The 23302-nt window shown below is 41.0% G+C and overlaps 1 protein-coding gene across 1 annotated transcript in view; it reads left to right on the forward strand.

Moving 5' to 3' along the window:
- Positions 1-23302, forward strand: part of LOC137259777 (uncharacterized) — a 51361-nt gene that overhangs the window by 22059 nt on the left and 6000 nt on the right. Inside the window, exons 13-25 of the mRNA XM_067797391.1 lie at positions 2212-2293; positions 2542-2696; positions 4617-4757; positions 5272-5394; positions 5993-6179; positions 8561-8779; positions 9935-10229; positions 12072-12236; positions 12997-13138; positions 13870-13995; positions 14357-14471; positions 19820-19973; positions 21969-22033. Of these exons, the coding sequence (XP_067653492.1) occupies positions 2212-2293; positions 2542-2696; positions 4617-4757; positions 5272-5394; positions 5993-6179; positions 8561-8779; positions 9935-10229; positions 12072-12236; positions 12997-13138; positions 13870-13995; positions 14357-14471; positions 19820-19973; positions 21969-22033 (1969 nt within the window). The remainder of the gene's footprint in view (positions 1-2211; positions 2294-2541; positions 2697-4616; positions 4758-5271; positions 5395-5992; positions 6180-8560; positions 8780-9934; positions 10230-12071; positions 12237-12996; positions 13139-13869; positions 13996-14356; positions 14472-19819; positions 19974-21968; positions 22034-23302) is intronic.

The raw sequence follows: 23302 nt of genomic DNA on the forward strand, positions 1-23302 counted from the left end.
AGTGAACCTCCTGATTAACCTGTCAGTGTTGGGGTTTCAATCTTCTTGATATGAGCTAGTGCAAACCTGCATATTCCTCAACTTCTTCATGAAAATGAAACTATACTCAAAGTCAAAGAACGATATTAAGCACACGTGCAGTTTTACAACGATAGGCTTTCAACACGTACATGAAATTTGTTGTGACCAGCAGGGAAAGACATGACTTTGGTTTTACCTGTATGATCTTTTGACTCTTAAGAATATCGACAAAATGTTTGGAATCTATGTTGTTTTCATACAAAAACATGTCTGTACAAGTATGGCCCTGGAGTATTTATTGTTGAATTTATTATACCCTTTGTCAGCCTCCTGATCCTCTGAGGGGTCAGTCTACGCCACTCCTTGTGTAAAGTAGCTTCCAGCTGGGTCAGGTTCTGTACAGGAGGATCCCTAGCACTCTCCTCCTCATACCCCCTGTAAGCCTCCTGATCCTCTGAAGGGTCAGTCTACGCCACTGCTTGTGTATAGCAGCTTCCAGCTGGGTCAGGTTCTGTACAGGAGGATCCCTAGCACTCTCCTCCTCATACCCCTGTAAGCCTCCTGATCCTCTGAAGGGTCAGTCTACGCCACTCTTCGTTGAAAGCAGCTTCCAGCTGGGTCAGGTTCTGTACAGAAGGATCCCTAGCACTCTCCTCCTCATACCCCCTGTAAGCCTCCTGATCCTCTGAAGGGGCAGTCTACGCTGCTGCTCGTGTAAAGCAGCTTCCAGTGAGGCCAGGTTCTGTACAGGAATATCCCATTGTTGTACATGACGACAAATCACATAACAACCAGTCATGGCACAGATATGCTCCAAAGGGTAAACATCTGGGCTCATTCAATCATGAGATATGTTAGGGGGTGCTTAACTAATTTCTTTGTGTATATCATGAAAGTGGAAGGAAAGTGTTGCCATGAGATTGGTATTTTTTTTTTATAGCAATCAAGTGAAGTGTGCCATATTCTTCCAGACTGGGAACATTTCTTCCTCTTGCAGACCCCAAAATGGATCACTACAAGATCCATTTATGTCAATCTTTGTGTAGAATCGAAGCTCATGCTTTTGATCACTAAATTGTGTAGTCTAGACTCAAGTATTTACAGATCACCGCCATATAGTTCTAACCTCACTCACTCGCATTGTTTAGAATAATTGTAACTTAGGAAAAACACATTTTATTTAATGCACGCATGTGAGATATTGTTGTTCATTTGTTTACAGCACAATGTGAAATACACACGTATTGCAAAAATAAATATACATGTGGTTGGTACACTATAGTGGTTACATTGTAGGATGTCACCGTATATCATTTGTCGTATATCGTGATATCAATTTCTTATAATGTTGATAATGTTTTGAAAGAAATTTCGGAGTTTACAGTCAAAGTTAATCATTCCTGGCAACAGTACAGTGGGGTTGGCTATTGGTTAAAGCATTAACTTATATCGCTGAAAACCTGGGTTCGATTCCCCACATGGGAAAAATGTGTGACATGTAAATTTCTTGTGTGCCTCGCTGTGACATAAAAACCTACTCACTCGCTCACTCAGTGGTTCCTTTGAATATGATGAAATGGATGCTGCAGAATCAATGTGGTCACTCAGTGGTTCCTTTGAATATGATGAAATGGGTGCAGCAGAATCAATGTGGTCACTCAGTGGTTCCTTTGAATATGATGAAATGGGTGCAGCAGAATCAATGAGCACACTCAGTGGTTCCGCACTTCAGCACTTCACCACTATGATGTATGTGAAGTAACTCACTCACTCACTCATTCATTCATTCCTATGCCTACAACAGATGTTGTACTTACAATGTTGTGTTCAATGTTCTTCAAATCATGTTAATTGTTAATTGGGAACAGACGAGCAGTACTTAGTCACAAGTTACTTGGTTGCTGCGCGTTTGATATATGCAACAATGATCTCACTTTTTCATAATTCATGGTGTTTTGATGTAATTTTGATCTATTTAAACTGGTGTTATTTGTAACATTTAATATAATTACATTGATAGTGCCAGGAATGTATGTTTATTTATGTGTACATTTTTCTTAATTTTCGTATGCAGAAAAAAATCTTTCTTATGTTTTTCTTCCATTATGCTTTTGAATTCTGATGGATTTATGAATCAAAGTCTGGCGTTATGGTGCCATGTCTTACACTGCTAAACTCTGTATATTCCAGGTCAGTGCTGTACTACATGGAATCGGCCACTGGGAACCTGACCTGTTTCACAGACTTGCCGCCAAGAATGAAAATCAGACAGGTAAAATTTATATTAGAAAAAGATGAAATGGCATAGTTGCAAGAGTAACTTACTAAAGTAACTCACTCTTTACCAATCAACTGATATGAAAAAGCAGGTGGAGAAGGAAAATGCTAGTGCAAAGAATCTGAAAGCTTAGTGTTTACAAAAGTGATAAACATGTCTGACACACATCATACTGGACTTTTATGATGTGATTTAAATTATGTGTAAATGATGTAAACTCACTGACTTTGACTGCATTGCAGATGGCTGTAGGACCAGACCATGTGATCGTCGTGACAACTGAACGTCAAGTTTTTACTTGGGGCGAGGGGTCAAAAGGTCAACTAGGACATGGGGACACGACAAGTCGATCACGACCAGAATTAGTCGAAGCTTTGAAAGGAAAGTCAATATCAATGTAAGCAGGGGTTAAAAAGTACTATCGCCTGATGGCCGGGACAAGTCAGTTTTCATTTCGGGCTACTAAATAATTTTTCGCTCACAGTTTTAAACTGGAAATAAACTTGGATTTCATTTCATTTCTGCTCAAAATGTAGCTATTAAATTTTACAATGATAATAAAGTACATGTATTTTTGTTGCTGTTTGTCACATCTCGATAAATAGTCCAGTAAACATTAACATCAAATACTATGTTGATTCATACTTTCATAATTACATCGTCATGACTTTCTATGTCACACACATCAGAGCAAGTGGGAAATCAGTCAAGTGGCAAGTGGCAAGTGGCTTTTAAAGCAAAATTTATACACCTTATGTAAGACAAAATATTACATACATGTATAACAATATCTTATGTCTTTTGCTATTTACAGTTTTGTGATTTCTTAGTTTCTCGATTTCCATGGAAGCATTTTGTACTTAGTCTCAAAAGTGAGAGGTGTGTTTGGTTTCCGGAGCAGAACTCAGAAACTTTTTAATATCTTTCAGTGTTACTTGGTAGATATGTGTGGCAGACCCTAAAGTGGTGCCCTTTTGCTATTTACATGTTTTTCTCATTCATTATTTTCTCCTTTTCTATGGAAACGTTTCGGACTTAGTCTCAAAATGGAGGGATGGGCTTTGTTTGCGGAGCAGAACTCAAAATCCGCTCTTTATTTTTCAGCAAAACTTGGTAGATATACCAGTCAGAAGTTAAAATGGTGCCTTATGCTATTTACATGTTTTTGTGATTTCTTAGTTTCTCGTTTTCCATAGAAACGATTCGGACTCAAAAGTGAGAGGGGTGTTTCATTTCCGGAGCACATCTCAAAAAGTTCCTAATATCTGTCAGCAAAACTTGGTAGATATATGTGGCAGACCCCATCGTGGTGCCTTTTGCTATTTGCAGATTTTTGTGATTTATAATTTTCTGGGTTTCCATGGAAAAGTTTCGGAATTAGTCTCAAAATGGAGAGATGGGCATTGTTTCCGAAGCACAACTCGAAAACTATTCAATACCTTACAGCAAAACTTGGCAGATATTTGAGACAGATCCACAGGGTTGTGCCTTTTGCTATTTACAGTGTTTTGGTATTTTTGTTTTTCCTGGTTTCCATGGAAACAGTTTTGAGGTAGCCTCAAAATTGAGTGATAGGCTTCGTTTCCATATCTTTCAACAGATTGTGGCAGATATATGAGACAGATCTTGAAGTGATGCCTTTTGCTGTTTACAGATATATGGCATTTATATTTTTCATGACTTCCATGGAAAAGATTCAAACTTACTCTAAGAAAACACCAAGTAACTGCCAGATGATTTGTCCTTTCAAATATGTGAGGGCCGGGGGGATAAGTCATCTTCTGATGGCGCTTGTTTCATTTTACAATGCTTGTTTGTTCATTCATTTTTATCCCCATGGCATGTAATGCATGGGGATATAGTCAACGACTCGTCTGTCCATCCGTCCCCCATCCGTCTGTCCGTAATCATTTTGTTTCCGGAGCAGAACTGAAAAACCGTGCAATATTTTCCTGCAAAACTTGGGTAGATATATCAGTCGGAACCTAAGGTGGTGCCTTTTGCTACTTACAGGTTTTTGTGATTTTTTAGTTTCTCAGTTTCCAAGGAAGCGTTTTGTACTTCGTCTCAAAAGTGAGAGGTGTGTTTGGTTTCCGGAGCAGAACTCAAAAACTTCTTAATGTCTGTCAGTGTTACTTGGTAGATATGTTGGGGCCGGGGGGATATGTCATCTTCTGATCACTCTTGTGTTCATTACGTTGGTCCACTGGTTGGTTAGTTGCTTGGTTGATCTGTTGGTTAGTTTATTGGTTGATTGGTTGCTTGATTGCTTCTCTCACTCACTCACTCACTCACCCCATCTGGGATGTGCTTTCAGGGCGTGCTGTGGAGATGGTTTCAGTCTGTTCACCAGTGACAACGGACTCGTGCTCACCTGCGGTGATGGGTCAAGAGGTTGTCTCGGACATGACGATTGGCTGTCCACCTCCAAACCTCGCCTCATAGAGACTCTACTCAGGTACACAGATTCTCTTACAGGATAGGAAGTTCCTTATTTGTTTTGATAGCGGTCTGGAAATAAGTCCGGACCTAGATTTTTGAAGCTCTGTTCATGCTAAGATAGTCGTAAGTGCCATACACTAGCATTAACTTACGACTATCTTAGCACTAGGAGAGCTTCTAAAATCTAGCCCCTGGAACAGACAATCCAGTGATTGGCATCAGGAGCATTGGCATACAATCACATACCATTCCAGTCAAGAAGACAATGAGTATTGATCCGTACACTTTGCATACAGTGACAACTAGGTCAGTGAGCCTGACAACCTGATCCTGTTCATCGCCTCAAAGGACAACCATGGGCTGCTGATTTTGGCTCATTCTTCACTTTTGAATGCAAATCACCAAGTTGGGATAATAATTGTTTCAAAAGTTTCGGTGCATTTTTATTTGCAAATATTTGAAACCTTCCGGACAAATCTCAGTTCACCCCATTATTCTACGTTCAAAGTCTGACTGTATTCACATTTCAGTGTTGACGTAGTTGCGTTAGCGTGTGGACCAAGTCACGTAGTTGCTGTCGGCAGCGAGGGAGAAGTCTATTCATGGGGTGACAACAGTTCTGGACAGTTGGGCCTCGGCAATGAAGTCAGCATGTGAGTGGTCTATTGCTGGAAGTGTTCATGGGTTCCCCATTTTCAGTCCTTCGCTTGAATGAAGTGTTTAGGCATGGCAGTTATGAGCCAGTGTTACACTTAGAGATGTATAATCCCCATGGAGTTGAGATTGATAATATGATATGACACTGAAACTGGTATCCAGTGATCGAGCAAAATAAATACCAGCGCCTTGAGCAAGCAATAGTTTCATGGATATGTGCGCTATATAGATATCCTATAATAATACTATATATAATACTATATAATAATAATATAATACTATGATATAATACTATGATAATTTTGCATACTTGCACCTGAGGTTGGGTTACTCGACCTGGGTATGTGTTACAGTTGTACTTGGAGTTAATTCTATGAATGACATGACAATCATAGTGAATGAAACTGGAAAATATGTTATCTAGGATCTAAAAGAAAATGAATGCAACTCGTGCAGTTTTGTTCTGAATTTAAAAGCGACTGGTTCTTAAAATGTATTTTTCAGTTCTGATGTGTAAAACCCCCAGCTCGCTCTCTTGCTCGCTTTCTCACTCACTCGCTCACTCACTCACACACTCACTCACTTATTGTACAGTTGTCAGCCAGGTGAAGTGTCCATCTCAGAGCCAGTGGTGTTCCGCGATGTCCGCTGCGGCAATGATGGAACTATGCTTTTGTCAGACGTCGGCAGCGTGTTTGCCTGTGGAAGTAATGAGAACAATAAGCTGGGGCTGAACAACAGGCAGGGGTTTCTCATGGCTATGAAGAACATCTTCACGAAGGTAAGTATACTCAAACAAGTTATCAGGCCTTCGCCCACAGTCATGTTCCCCAAGACACACAAACAGTCTTTGCATTCATGTAGATATATGGACAGCCAGGTGTTCAAGAAGCATGTGCACAAGTGCTGACAAAATTATTGATCCATTTTCCTGTGCTGTCTCCATCTTTTCTCACACACCAGGCTGTTCCTAGCTCTGCACTCCTCCCTCGTAACAAATAGTGAACTGTGTCAAAGAGTTGGTATGATGTTTTGATTATGATCAGCGTTTCATTAAGTATTTTATGATATGAGGAAAAGCAGAAATGTCAGGTTAGTTTCAAACTTTATTATGTTTCAAAATAAGATGTTACACTGACAAGCTCTGGTATCTAACTGACTCCCAGGGTCAGTCACATGTCCCCTCGTCGACGGTCTCCCCACGAGACATACGTGCTGTTTCATGAAGCAAGGTGTGTTTCCTCAACACGTCACACCAGGAAATGCAGGTGGTGCATTTTGGCCGCAAAACCTCCCGAACATTTTATATTTATTAGTGTTCGAGTTAGACTGCAATTCATCAATCCACTTTTGAGCCAAACGGACTATAGTGACTACCACTGAACAGCCTTAAACTACAACATGCTATATGCTCGGCAACTGTTTGGTCACAGACAGTCCTTGGATGGGTGACTCATAGTTTCTAGTCCAGTCCAACAGCAAAGAACACATGACACATTTGGGCTCACCAGCTGAAAATGGGTACCTGTTGGAATCAGTCATGACTGTTAACCTTCTAGCACCTCACATGGTTGAAAGGGTAATAATGCCATTTTGCTTTTAGCTTGCACATGTGTGTGATACAGGCACTTCATTATTACCAATGTCTTGAGACTCTTATAAAGAGGAATGTTATCCCCCCGGTATGTAAATTGTAATGTGGTAATGTTTCGGACTTAGTCTCAAAATGGATGAATGAGATTCGTTTCTGGAGCAGAACTCAAAAACAGTTCAATATTTTTCTGCAAAACTTGGTAGATATGTGTGGCACGCCCCAAAGTGGTGCCTTTTGCTATTTACAGGTTTTTGTGATTTCTTAGTTTCTCGGTTTCCATGGAAGCGTTTCGGACTTAGTCTTAAAAGTGAGAGGTGTGTTTGGTTTCCGGAGCAGAACTCAACAAAAACTTCTTAATATCTGTCAGTGTTACTCGGTAGATATGTGTGGCAGACCCTAAAGTGGTGCCCTTCTGCTATTTACATGTTTTTCTCATTTATTGTTTTCTCCTTTTCTATGGAAACGTTTCGGACTTAGTCTCAAAATGGAGGGATGGGCTTTGTTTGCGGAGCAGAACTCAAAAACTGTTCAATATTTTTCTGCAGAACTTGGTAGATATATCAATCGGAACCTAAAGTGGTGCTTTTTGCTATTTACAGGTTATTATGATGTGTTATTTTCTCGGTTCCATGAACACGTTGCTGACTTCATTTCTTGGAGCACAACTCAAAAACCATTTCATATCTTTCAAAAGATCTTGGCAGATATGCAAGACAAATCTTGAAATGATGACTTTTTCTGATTGCAGATATATGGCATTTATATTTTTCATCAATTCCATGGAAACAATTGAGACTTGGTCTAAAAACACAATAAGTAATTGTCGGATGATTTGTCCTTTCAAATATGTGAGGGGGGGGGGGGGGGGGGGGGGGGGAATATGTCATCTTCTGATGACTCTTGTCTTTACTTGTCATTGTCCTTGTACCAGTGAACTGATGGTCAGATCATCCCGGTCCAGCCAGCACCGTCCTTGATATCTCCTGGTTGTACATTCCAATAAATCTCCACTATACCCAAGATACATGTACGGCTGGGCTGGATGATTTTATTACCTCCCTTGGCTGGCTTTTGTCACCAGTCAGGTGTCTACACTGGAAAGTTGAACTACCAATCACAAACTCACCTTCACTTCTTAAATTATCTAACCAATTAAACTTGGCAACACAAATCATGCAGAGGTATTCTGGAAATAGTAGAAGGAGTTCTTCCATATACTTTTTAAAATCTTCAGACCTGTCAATCTGTGTGTATGATGTCCAACCAAATCTGAAACACACTGCAAACAAACCTTGGCAGCTGTGACCACTATCTTTGTTGACACTGGCAAGCTCGTTTGTAACAGCTGTTTATCTGATTGGCAAAAAGTCGCCAAATGGAGTTAATATAATTATCGGGCAGAGCCTTAGATGCATTCAGGGTATAGTGGAGATTTATCAGATGTATACCATGGAGATTATCTACAAACAGCAGTGGTGTTACATTGCTCTGGTGATGTATAGCAAAGGTGGTTCTGTGACAGGGATGACTTGAATTGGTACAAGAACGTTGTTTTCTTTTCATTTCAGACAGAGGTTGAAGGTCGCAATGTTCTGACCCCGGTGAGGGCGTTGGCACGACACCGCGTCCTTGACATCTCTATCGGCCCGCACCACACTGCCGTGCGTGTAGCGTCTGGTCATGTGTACACATTCGGGCGTAACACTGAGGGTCAGTTGGGCGTGGGCAACACCAAGGCATCAAACACCCCAGTAGAGGTCAAACCTCTTCAGGACAAGTGTGTCAATGTAAGGAAATGAGTACTAGATTCATCAATCCATTCAAATTGAAATATTTCTGTTTCTGAAATGATTTTATGTTTTGTCTGTTTATCAAAACTTTTCAGGATACAAGAATAGTAGGACTACACTTAACTTTCCAATTACAATTCACTATTGCACCACTAAAAATTCAGAGTAACGAAAATGATTTTGTTGGGGGAAGAGAGTCTTCTTTGAGCGGCATGCATACTGAACAGCAAAATAAAAGCAGCTCTGTAAAGTTTTTAAATAAAAGTCAAAAACATGAACGCTTACTTTTATGAGATTCTGTTTTGCAAAACATGCGTTTCTTCTGCTGTTCTGTATAGTTGTTGTGATGAACAAGGGAGATAACTCTCTTATTGCTTGCTTGGTAGATTTGTCTCCCTTGGGGGAAGCGTATTCAGCATCATGATGCCTATCATGCATTCTAATTAAAGTGGTCAGACAGTTTTGAATTTAGATGATGACTACAATAATGTTCATACCTCCCAAATATGCGCGGTGCACTGAGTTGTCTCCCTTGGAATGTTAAGCTTTTGTGGCTTTGTAGAGAGTGGTACACCCTCAGACCGTTTGGTCAACAGTGGTGGACCGTGGAGTCAGGTCTCCCAAGACTGGAGTTTGTTGGTGTTTTTGTTGTTAAACCACCACACTGAGCAATACTGCAGCTTTATGGCAGTGAATATTAAAGTTTGGACCAGACAATTCAGTGATCAGCATCATGAGAACCATTCTACACAGTCATGATGTCAGCCAAGGCAGTGAGTCTGATCACCCAATCCCTTTAGTCGCCACTTAGAAGCAAGGGTTTATGGTTTAAGAGACTCAACTATGTGAAGTATGACATATTAACAGGTTCTCGAGTCTAAAGGCTGTTAGGTTCTGTACACTGTGTGGAAAGTACACAGACCTGTAGTGTTGGGTGAGCCCAGTGGTTGTCACGTGAAAGACTCACTCACTCACTCACTCACTCACTCACTCACTCACTCACTCACTCACACACTCACTCACTCACTCACACTCACTCACACTCACTCACTCACACACTCACTCACACACTCACTCACTCACTCACTCACTCACTCACACACTCACTCACACACTCACTCACTCACTCACTCACTCACTCACTCATTACAGCGTATCCAGTGTGGAGAACACTTCACTGTGGCCAGTACACGTGACCACGAGCTGTACTACTGGGGGTTGAGGTTCAAGATGCCATCCCAGCATGCTGTAGAAGACAACACGAGTCGGTCAAGCACAAACGGCAGCATCACGAATGTGTCCTCCAGCGTCATCTCAAAGGATGATATCCGACTTGAGAGTATCACACCAAGAAAAGCCTCGGCCACCAACTCTCGCACACACAGCTCGGCAAGTGTCGCCAGCCTGAACAGCGGAAAGGAACAACAGACAATGGGCAGTCAAGATGGTGAGTTGTTTAGGCCAGTAACCTTTGTCATTATTTCAATTTAACTCTCCTCATATTGGAGATAAACTTATATATGGGGATTAAGATGGTATCCTCCCATCTGTCAGACATCTCAATAGTCAGACATGGAAAACAACAACAGACAATGGGCAGTCAAGATGGTGAGTTGTTTAGGCCAGTAACCTTTGTCATTATTTCAATTTAACTCTCCTCATATTGGAGATAAACTTATATATGGGGATTAAGATGGTATCCTCCCATCTGTCAGACATCTCAATAGTCAGACATGGAAAACAACAACAGACAATGGGCAGTCAAGATGGTGAGTTGTTTAGGCCAGTAACCTTTGTCATTATTTCAATTTAACTCTCCTCATATTGGAGATAAACTTATATATGGGGATTAAGATGGTATCCTCCCATCTGTCAGACATCTCAATAGTCAGACATGGAAAACAACAACAGACAATGGGCAGTCAAGATGGTGAGTTGTTTAGGCCAGTAACCTTTGTCATTATTTCAATTTAACTCTCCTCATATTGGAGATAAACTTATATATGGGGATTTAGATGGTATCCTCCCATCTGTCAGACATCTCAATAGTCAGACATGGAAAACCAGCAAACCATCTGGTTGAGTGCAAAACTAGTACCATGTCCGTTACCTATCAGTGAAATGGTATCCTCCTAGGAAAGCCACATTGGAAAAATACCTGTTTTTTATACAGAAATAGCTATCAGCTTTTCACACATTTACCCATGATCTATCAGTGATTAGTTAAAACCCACCCAAGGAACTATTTTGTGATACAGTGAGTGGAAAGAATAGTATCTCAAGCCACATGGTTTTTTTTACCTTGAGAAATATCATGTCATTTATATTTTTCAGCTTTTACGGGTAATATTTACTATCAAAACTATGATTGTTTGGCACAACTTTGGAGTATTATTCCTTTCCAAATGACATTTGTTTATCCATTTTTATCATATGCACTGTTACTTTTTCCCATTAGCATATCTATATTGGTTATGACAACATTAGGGACCATTCATTATTTACAGCTTGTGGGTGTGATGATGATTTTTATGGAGAGTGATGTACAATGTGAATGAACCCCCAAAAGGTTTATATAAATAATGAGTCAACCCTCTGCATGTCATGTACAAAATCAATTCACCCTCCCCCCTCCCTGTATGAAATTGCTGGCCACCAACACCCAAAGTATATGTTTGCAAAACTGATGAACCTCTACCTCCCAAGAACAAAATGGTTGACAACCTCCCAGCCATAAATTATGAGCGGTCCTATGATTCAGTATCATCTATTATCAGTAGATACATCAAAACTGCATTAAACTATCTAAGTATTAATTTACCTTGCACATAACCAACCATGAAATTCCATTGTAATCAGCTAAGTAGCTAAAGTTCAAACTTGAAATGAAGAAGCTGTTATCTTGTAAATATTCATTGTGAATGGATAATTCACTGCCTTATTTTAGCTTTTTTTCCCCTTGTTTTATATCTGTTACAAGAGAGCTATCAATTGATAACTTTTGCCATGGGTGTCAAAAATTCAACTTGCTAAAATTTCTGTTGATCATGCGCAGTTTACGTAGCATAGAATCTTGTGCAGCATGAATACATGTACTTTCCGTGAAACTGTTGTAGTTGTGCATAGGGAACATCAGGGAACTGTGTCAGGGAACATCAGGGAACATCAGGGAACTGTGTCAGGGAACATCAGGGAACTGTGTCAGGGAACATCAGTTCCTCCTGGACCCTCCAGAACATATGCAGCCTTGGTCATGTTACCTTCATGTTGCTCTCCTTCACTCCTGCAGCTGTTGCTGCAGGTTCTGACGCTGATGCTGTGAGGGTTGGAGAAGACGTTGCCCCCATGTCACCAAGTCGACAGACAAGTTGTGACAGCGTCATGTCTGCAGCTAACGACAGCGGAGTGCCCACAACACCACAGGAAGAGTTCAACCCAGGCTTCAGACCTCTGAGTAAGTTGATACCAGCGCTACAAGGCAACTTCAGCATATCTTGTTGTCAAAACTCAGGGACTCTACCTCAGACTTCTGTTACTTGCAGTGCTGCGATCACTTTACTGATTGAGTCCACTGATACATCTCGTTGATGGTTGGGTAGCCAAGTGGTTAAAGCGTTCACTCGCCACACCAAAGACCCAGGATCGATTTCCCCACATGGGTACAATGTGTTAAGCCCATTTCTGGTGTCCCCCACCGTAGTATTGCTGAAATATTGCTGACAGTGGCATAAAACCATACACACTCACTGACTGAGTACGCTGATGCCAGTGGCACAGCATGTTGCTGCTTGAGTGAAATAAACATCATTGAAGCTTCACATTTCCTAGGATTTTCATGATTTTGTAAACATAGGATATTTGTGTAGTGTACATATCCACACAGTTGTGCACAGGGTTGTTACTGTACAGTACAGGGTTGTTACTGTACACTACAGGGTTGTTACTGTACACTACAGGGTTGTTACTGTACACTACAGGGTTGTGATAACATGGAAAGAATCTGCACACAAAGTTGACTCCAAGGTTTTTACACCTGGTCACATCAGAGCTTTATCCCGGCAACCTCAAACTCATTGGCTCACAAGCCTTGTGCCTTTACCAGCTCGCCCACTATACAGGATTTTGTAAGAGTAATGACCTAGAGCCATAAAGAACCTAGAAGGGAAGTGAACGACCATCCTTTGAGAGGTGAGGTGTCTTCTCCTTCTCTACAGGTAGTGTACCCCGCCGATCAACTAGTGCCAGTAGCAGGGAGAACCTGAAAGAGAAAGACAAGGAAAAGGAGAGAGAGAAAGGAGAAAAGGAGATCATGAGAGATGATTGTGTTGTCCTCCTGGAGCCAGTGGAGATCATCAGGTGGGTTACAGGGATATGGGTGGGTGTGGTTACAGGGATATGGGTGGGTGTGGTTACAGGGATATGGGTGGGTGTGGTTACAGGGATATGGGTGGGTGTGGTACAGGGATATGGGTGGGTGTGGTTACAGGGATATGGGTGGGTGTGGTTACAGGGATATGGGTGGGTGTGGTACAGGGATATGGGTGGGTGTGGTTACATGGATATGGGTGGGTGTGGTTACAGGGATATGGGTGGGTGTGGTTACGGGGATATGGGTGGGTGTGGTTACGGGGGTATGGGTGGGTGTGGTTACGGGGGTATGGGTGGGTGTGGTTACGGGGGTATGGGTGGGTGTGGTTACATGGATATGGATGGGTGTGGTTCAGGGATATGGGTGGGTTTGATATATGTGGGTGTGGTTACAGAGATATTTGGTGGTGTGTGGTTACAGAAATGTGGGTTGGATTTGGTTACACTGATACAGATGGGTATGGTTATAGAGATACAGTTGGGTGTGGTTACAGGTATACAAGTGGGTGTGGTTACAGGTATACAAGTGGGTGTGGTTACAGGTATACAAGTGGGTGTGGTTACAGGTATACAAGTGGGTGTGGTTACAGGTATACAAGTGGATGTTGTTACAGGTATACAAGTGGATGTTGTTACAGGTATACAAGTGGGTGTGGTTAGAATGATACAGATGTGTTTGAGTATAGAGGTACAGATGGTTGTTGTTATGTTGTCTACAGGATAGAGCAGGTAAATGAGAAGGTGTTACTGGGAAACTTCTTCTGTCATGGGGAGAATCTCTTTGTCCAACTGGAGACGACAGCACCGCCACCCCGACGGAAGGCACTGAAGAAACGCAGCCTCAGGTGAGTGGGTACTACGACATGTGGACACTTATTTCTGCCCATGAATTCTTCAATGCTTTCTTCTGTGATCTTTAAGATGGATTTTAGATTGATTTCACAACTAGACATGCTTCGCTCTTCAAAAACTTCACAGATTAGTAACTGACATTTCATTCCACTAATGTCAACAGTTTCAATGTCGTGTTCACTCATAAAACAGGGTTTTCCCCGATCGAGAATTGCTGAACGTTCTCTGTGATACAGGTACTCCCAGACTAACAAATTGTTGATACAGCGTATTATTTCAAATGCTTCCTGATAATTCTGAAGTGACTGGTTATGCACCAACTCCCATGTTAACAGAGGCTCTAACGTTAAACAGGAAGCGCTCCAAGAACAAACCACAGAGTGAGTCGAGTGACTCCCAGCAACACACAGCCTCCAGCAGGGAGGGTGGGGATGACTACTCCTCAGAGGCATCTGACTCCAAGGGATCCGTGAGTTCGATGATCACATCTACACCCACATCAGTAGTCTACACCAGCATCAGCATCAACATTTACATATTATAACAAGAGACAAGACATCTTGTCTCTTATCACCCATTCTCCAATCTCTCCACTGGCTTCACGTTCCTGAACATATTGAATTCAAAACACTGATTCTCACTTATCAGGCAAATTACAACAAAGGACCTGTCTATATTCAAGAACTTATTATACTGTACACTCCCTCCAGGACTGTCCTCTCTCATGATGATGTCTACTTAAAAACTCAAATCGTTTGGTGCTTTCAGTATGCAGCTGCAGCCCTTGGAACTCTCTGCCTCTTGATCTAGAACTAGTAATTACTCTGACACGCTTCAAAAAGAGACCCAAAACACACCTTTTTCAACAATATCTTTCATAAATCCGTGTATTGTTTTGTGCATATGAACTGTGAATTGTCAGCGCTTTGAGCATTACCTTTGTGTGGTGGGAGTCAGTGCTATATAAATACTCTCATTAATATTATTTATCATTACATTCACATCTATGCTGCTGAGTGTGGTGTTGAACAAAGAAACCTCAACCTACATATCTCCATGTCCATCCCTGTCTAAGTTTGCATTTACATCTCACTCTCTCCCTCTATCTCTCTATGTCTGTCTCTCTCTCTGTCTCTCCCCCTCTCTCCCTCTCTCTCAGACTCCCTCTCTCTGTCTCTCTCACTTTCTCTCCCTCTCTGTCTCTCCTCTCCCTCTCCCTCACTCCCTCTCTCTGTCTTTCTCTTTGTCGCTCACTCCCCCTCTCTCCCTCTCTATCTCTCTTTCTCCCTCTGTCTCTCTCTCCTTTCTCTCTCTGTCTCTCACTCTCTCTGTGTCTCTCTATCTCTCCTTTCTGTCTCCCTCTGTGTCTGTCTCTCTCCCTCTGTCTCTCACTCTCTGTGTCTGTCACTCTCTCCCTCTCTCCCTCTCCCTCTTTCTCTCCCTCTCTCTGCCTCTTTCTCTCTCCCTCTGTCTTTCTCCCTCTCCCTCTCTCTGTCTCCCTCTTTCTGTCTCACACTCTCTCGCCCTCTCCCTCTCTGTGTCTCTCTCTCCCTCTATCTCTCTCTCTCTCCGACTCTCTCCCTGTCTCTGTCTCTCTCATCAGCTTCAGGGTCATCACCAGCATCTAACAGTGACATCTAAATCGTTGAGCACAGTGTTAAACAAACAGCAAATAAACCTCTTAGTGGACTTCTGCATCAGCTTCCTTGACTTAACCCAGCATCAACATTCTCCTCTGCATCCTCATCAGCTATGTCAATATCTACTGGCAAACAAGGATAATATGAGCAACAACCTGATAATTGATCCATATTAGCATGTATGAGTGCCGCCAACTTGTGCTTACCATTGGGAGTGAAGGTGCCCCAGGTTGTCCGCAGTCAAGTTACTGACTTGCTGCACCGACCATATGAGAGTCTTATGGGCAAGGCATGCACTGCTAAATGCCTCAATCAATTCATTGTCATGCACTGCAGTGCACTAGCTTCCTTCTGCTCTACCTGTCACAAACTAAATAGGGTTGCTCATAGCGGAGCACTGCTTCTAGTAAACACGCTCTCTGGTCCTTGTTGGCCAGTATGTCAAGATCTACACTAATATCTATATAGCTGAGTGAAGCAAACAAGCAAACTTCTGTACTGTGAGTACTTCTGCTAACATCAGTATCCTCAACTACACCTACTTACACATCTCCATGTTCATCCACATCCACATCCACATTCAAATTCACATATAAGCCTTTCCACGGAGCAGTGCTTCATGCTGACTGCAGTTTTCCCACTTTGTGATGGCGTTAGTGTTGTCTGCCATTAAGCAGCTGCAAATTGAAATTGACGTTTGACGTCTTGGAACTTGCTGGTTTCTTTGAAAATATACCTAAGGACAAAAGTAGACCTTATGAACGTGGATCAGGGACAATTTGTGCTGTGACAGACTGTAAAAACAGCCAAAGAAATCTGCAAATATGGAAGGAATCGCTCTTTACTGTCCATAAAAATGCCACGGAAGGACTGTCCCTGTCTGTTTCTCTATCATCCGCATAGGTTTTATGTGAATGAAGATCGTCGTCATATTTGGATGTCACGTGTTAATCGGATCGATTTTCACCCATCTGATAGCAGTGTGGTATCTATTTATCAAGATAATTAGTGGCACAATAGGTTATCCCATCTGATAATCAGATACATTGAAATATTTTGTTATTCATGCAGTACAGGGCTGTACAGTTGAGTAAAGCTGTGCCACAGAATTGCATATATCTTTACGTAATATTTATGTTATTTAATTAGCTTACACTAATTACATAGTTACTTTACCATTCATGTATCATTACCGTACACAGCAGTAAAGAATGACTTTATTGTCAGTATTTCTTTTTTTCACAAAAACATAAAGGCTCTAGTGTTTACCAGGAGTGAAAAAATATGTATTGAAAAAGTCATAACCCATTGTAGGTAGTCGAGTGACATTGGCCTAATTAGAATGTAATTGTTTTATTTTTATAACTTTTCTTCAGATATGTTCAGTTCCTTTTTTGATTGCCATCCCAAAAACAAAATCCTGATCCAGTCTTACATTTGGGATATAAAAGGAAGGTTAGTGTACATTTAGTTTAACATAATGTGCAATGCAGTCCTACTAGTGATGTATTACACTTGTAGGTTTTGTGACAATTATGTAGTATCTTTATGAGTCAAAGAGATTTCACCGTTCATTGTTGTAAATATAAAATAGACTGTTATGCTTTAACTTTCCTCTTTGATAGTGACACAAGGAAGGCACCATATGGAGAGGTAACAGAATCTGCATGTGTGTGTTTTGCCTTACGTGTGACCTTTAAGCTAAAGGGATGTAATGATTCTGCAATATGATATTTCACCAATAGAATGATTATAAATAAATATTCTCATAATGACATTGAATTGATATTTAAATCATTAAACTGAGTGTTCACCTCACCTTGACCTTTGTTTCATTGTTTTATGTTGAAAGACCAACCTATAGATGTTCAATAAATGCAAACGTGTAATTCACACTTTACAGTAATCCTTAGACTGATATATGTATAAGATTATATAAACAGTGATGTTCGGTGATACAAACTACCAGTGGCAAATGGCCAACAGTTTTGTCTTTGGGTCACTGATATTTGGGGAAAAAACATTGCAGGTAGTGGCCACAAAAAGTATTTTTACTGATAAATCACCACTTGGGCCACAAGGGAACTCTCACAAGTTTCTATCAATGTATGAATGGTTCCATGATATATGTGTGACAACAGCACTCTGGCTTCATCGGTTTAAACATTTCGTTATAAGTGTAGGTAATTCTAATATATTTATAGAGCACCTTATGTCCACCATCAAGATGCTTAGTGGTGCTTTGACAATATTGCAAAGTAAATAGTTCATATTAAATAGTCAGTATATGAAATATTAGTTCAATGTTTACAGAAAGGCAGCAGTGAACAGATGAGTCTTTAGCAGAGACATAAAAGTTTCTATTGAAGACGTGTTCCTGATTTCATTTGAAAGAGGGGGCCACAATATTGGGCTTGTAAAATAGAAAGCTCGCTCAGACAGTTACATGAACTGTAAATGCAGATCAATATAGTGATAATTTTCTTAAAAAGCAAAAACACATATACATTCCATACTGGTACATTGTGATTTATTATTAACTTTAAGAAGTAAGTAGTCATTTCTGAGCATTCAGTTAGATATTACTCATCTAAATCTTGACATAACCTTTATGAATAAATAATACTGGCGATGGTTCTTGAAACAACAAATCATAATAAAAACAGACAAGATTAGGGGAATATCTTTGAAAGTATTAAATGCCCTCGAAAGAAAGATTTGAAAATACATGCAAGTTCAAGTTCAGAACACATGCTTTATAAGATACGTGCGGACTAACAGTTTCACGTTAAATACATCGGCGTTAAAAGACCTTCGGTTTTCATGCAAAATTACAATCGCCGACTTACCACAAAGTGCACATGATACTGACATTACCTGATCATTTCTTTAAACTTTTGTACTTTATATATTTTTTTTTACCTTCAGCATTTGTTTTACACGATATCAGACATTCTTAAAACAAGATCGAATTGACCCAGTAAAGAGACGTTGCTTAACTGTCGCATAAGCGTTGACTGGGCTCCATCTAGACATGTTTGCAACGTCGTACTTCCTTGCATGGCGTTACAAACAGCACAGACCAGTTTATTGTTGCAGCAGCTTAATTGCAGCCACAAAATGGCTGCACCCATGAATAAGCCGTGGAAAGGTCTATACGACCAACTTCACTTACACATCCATATCCACATTCAAATTCACATATACATCTGCAACTTCTTTTACATCCTAATCCACATCTCCATCTACATCCAAATCCTAATCCACATCCACATCTCCACCTACATCCATGATCATCCCTATGACCAGTGACCACATATTTCACAGAACAATTCAACACTGAAGCAAATATATTCAAATGCATTTTTTGCCAAATCAAGATGTCTTCAGGGTCACTTTCAGGAGTAAAGTGTTTCTCTGTTCTCCATATAAGACTATTGTACAATATGACATTTTTTTCCTGTAATTATTTTCAGCTCAAAGATCAAATGACAGTCTTGTATGAACCTAGTGATTTAAGTAGGGTTCTACATTAATATCAACCTCGATATTCCTAGGGTATATGTGCAGATCAGTCTCCAGTATACCCTGGATGCTCTTACAGCTCAGGCCGATGAAATTATTGCCCGCCTTGGCTGGATTTTTATCCAATCAGGTGTTTACGCGGGAAGTTGAGCGAACCAATCACAACTCACTTTTGATTCTTAAATTAAACTTGGCAACACAAACCATGCATAGGTTTCCTGAAAGATGTAGAAGGAGCTCTTGCATATATTTTTTCAAAGCTTCAGACCCGTCAATTTGTCTCTATGATTCCCCAAAATCTGAATCGCTCTTCAAACAAACCTTTGCAGCTACGACCGCTCTTTGTTGATAGTGCCAAGCTTGTTTGTATTGGCCGCTTACCTGATTGGCAACTGTGAGAATGCGGAGCAAGCAAAGAGAGGTAACAAAATTATAGGACTGAGCCGTAGATGTATCCATGGTATAGAGAAGAGTCATCAGAAAGTGTATCCGGGAGATATCGAGCATGCATCAGTATCTACACATCCACATCAATATCTCCATCCATGATTTCATAATGAAACATGAAACATCCATGTTTCATGTCACTGAAACAAAAACAGTCTTGTATAAAACAAGCGATTTTAAGTAAACCTGTTGTTACGGCAACCAGATACCAACATGGCTGCGTGAAGAGCTGGTCAGTCTGGAGGTGGACGGCAATGATGGGAATGAGGCAGACGACACAAGTGACCAATCAGAGGATGAGATGAGACTGATTGACAGTTCAATGTCCAGCATACAGATCAACAGGGAACTAACCCCAGGTAATAATAATAGTAATAATTATAATAATGTCACTACTACTTTTACTACCTATAATAATAATAATAATAATAATAATGATGATGATTGGCAAGCTTCAGGAAAATCATGATAAATATGCGGACCTCGCCTTTGAAATGTCTCGCTTGCATCGCAAGTACACTTTCGTCAGGCTCCCCATTGTTCTCGGTGCCCTTGGTTTGGTACCTCCTGATCTCTTGGCGCAGATCACGAGAGTGCCCGGGTTCTCCATTGGGAACACAGCCCTTCTGACAGTCTGGGTAATGCAGAAGGCTGCAGTGTTGGGGAGCCTCCATATTCTCCGGAAGGTTCTTGGTGGGTTCGACTAGGCAGTGTTTCCTGGGAGAAGTCCCATTTGCTGTCTGGGCTGTGTGTAGAAGGGGCGAGGGCCCTGAGCTGATGATGAGCTTTACCAGCCTGACTGTGCCAAGCTCACCCGAACCCTCTCTGCTGCATTTCAATCTTAATCTGTAAAACATAATGCCTCTGATAATAATAATATGACTTACCTCTGTCAGTCGCCCAAATATGAGTCTTAGAGAAAATAATCGATTGCAAAATGCAAACAATGCATAAACATATTTAAACCGACACTTTCAAAACTAAATATTGGTGCAGGTTTGAATGCGTCAGTAATTATGTCATCTAAGAAAAAGTATGGATGTATCGTGGCATCACTGACAGGATGAAATAACCTTGATTTCTGTTGTCGCTTGTCAGTGAGGCAATGTTGATTTTGTTAATGGTGCGATACTGCTGAACGGTACTGAAATGAATATGAACCAAGAGACATCAGATCAAAGAAAGGCTTTCTGCACCATGTCAACACTGAGTTCATGTTGAGGAAAAGAGAAACCCTGTAGAGAGCTTTGCGTGAATGACGCCATATTGCTGAAACGTGAAACAGAAGGCTTTCTGTTTGTTGCACAGGACCAGTCACTTCCCAGTCCTTTGATCTGATTTTGATCCTGAATGTAAACATGAAATGTAGATTATGTAATAAATTTCACTACGCTATACGACACCTTGTCAGTAAAGGCAGTTGGGTGATCTTAAATAGTTTGCTCATCACGCCAAAGACCCATATTCAATTCCCCACATTTGCACAATGTGTGAAGTCTATTTCTGGTTTCCCCTATTGTGATATTGTTGAAATATTGCTAAAAGTGGTGTAAAACTGAACTCACTCTCTCACTGAATAGGTGATAGTTATTATGTGTTCAGTGGCAACATTATTTTAGCATCAAGCCTTTTAAGGTAGCTGTTAGAGTTGCCTCCCCTTTAGGTTGTCTTCTGTACATGAGTATGTGTCTTGACTGTTGTTAAACACGAGGCAGAACGAGAAAGTTCTAAGTTTATGGCAATGTGGTCACACTGTGCTCAAATGTTCAAGAATTTGTGACCATATATAAAGGTTGGTTATTGTGATGATGGGACACACACACTGTCTTATACTCAAAGTTACAGTGTTTATCATTTGGTCTACATACATCTGTCTGCCTGTTTGTCTGATTGTCAACGTCTGACCTACGTACAAGATTGACACTTTTGTTCCTGACTGCTCGCTATGTATTTAGTACAACTGTTTCTCAATGAAAACCAAGGCTTTGGTGAATTGATATCATATTTGTGACCCATTACTTTAGATTTGACTAAGTCACATTGTACTAGAAATCTCTGTTGCAAATCATTGTAACTTGCTCATGGTTTGCTCAGTATATTATTGAATTTTTTAGATTTGTCGGTGTTATATTTTGCTGGTTCTTAGAGGATTTGTTATGCTTTTTGTCACGGCAAATTACAAACTGTAACAACACTTGTCGGTGGTTTCCTGGTGCTGGTACAGACACAGTATCTAAGTGACAAGAATATGTGGTTTATTCCTTTTATTACCATCCTCTCCTTGCTTTTGTGTCAGTGATGGACCAGATGTATGGCAGACATGGCTTTTATTGAAGTTATTGTTTTTGTTTCAGTGAAGACAGTTGATAAGCTGAGTCCACGACTGGCCCTCAGCAACAAGAGGTCGGGGGATGAACAGGTAAGTTGCGATGACCTTGACCTTGAAACTAATTTGGGCATCAGAATGGTATGGGTCACTAGGCAGGTAAGTTGTGATGACCTTGACCTTGAAACTATTTCAGAGAGCAGAAGGTTATGGCTTCTTTAGGCCTCAGTGGCAAAAGGTCAGGGATGAAAAGGTGAGTAGAGATAACGTTGACCTTGAAACCATTTTGGAGAGGAGAAGACTACAGTTTGCTCCCTAGATGCATCGTGATCATTGTGCTTCTTGTTGCCTTGCCTGGCACTGGGCATTAAGGGATTTTACAAGGACTAGTTGGCACTTAGTTAGCGACAGTAACTTGATTGTACAGAGAGTTGCTTAGGCCTATATACTGTGTCTTAGATTCTGTCCCAAATCTGCAGAATTTCCAGATTTGAATGAGAAACCTTAGTTATATTCTTTTAGACTCATTAAGAATGAGAACCACCTTAGAATTGATCTTCAGCCACCAATGCTTGTGATCCGTGAAGGTCCCGGGGTAGAATAGGCATTCAGCAACCCATGCTTGCCATAAAAGGCAACTGTGCTTGTTGTAAGAGGCGACTAACGGGATCGGGTGGTCAGGCTCGCTGACTTTGTTGACATACCTCATCGGTCCCAAGTTGCGCAGATCGATGCTCATGTTGTTGGTCACTGGATTGTCTCTGGTCCAGACTCGATTATTTACAGACTGCTGCCATATAACTGGAATAGTGTTGAGCAAGGCGTAAAACTAAACTCACTCACTCTCTCACCCATGATCTTCAGCCACCCATGCTTGTTGTAAGGGGCAAGTATAGGGTTCAGGTGGTCAGACTTTGTAGCTTGGCTTTCACATGTCACCGTATCCCAATTGTACAGATTGATGCTCATACTGTTGATCACAGGATTGTTGATCACAGGATTGTTTGACCCAGACTTGAGTTTTTAGCTGTAATATTGCAAAGTGAAATGTTAAACAACAATCAATCCATCTATCAGTCAATCATGCAGTCAGTCATGCAAACAAGTAGTTCCTGTTTAGAAACGTCATTTAATAATTAAACCTGTGAAGGTCCAGGGTAAAATAGGCCTTCAGCAACCCATGCTTGCTATACAATGGGACTATGCTTATCGTAAGAGGCGGCTTAGAGGATCGGGTGGTCATGCTGTTGATCACTGGATTGTCTGGTCCAGACTCAATTATTTTCAGACCACCTCCATATAGCTGGAGAATATTGCTGAGGGAGGTGTAAAACTAAACTCACTCACTCACTCAGACTCATT

This window comes from Haliotis asinina, chromosome 13, assembly GCF_037392515.1.
Source record: "Haliotis asinina isolate JCU_RB_2024 chromosome 13, JCU_Hal_asi_v2, whole genome shotgun sequence".
Taxonomy (NCBI): Eukaryota; Metazoa; Mollusca; class Gastropoda; order Lepetellida; family Haliotidae; genus Haliotis; species Haliotis asinina.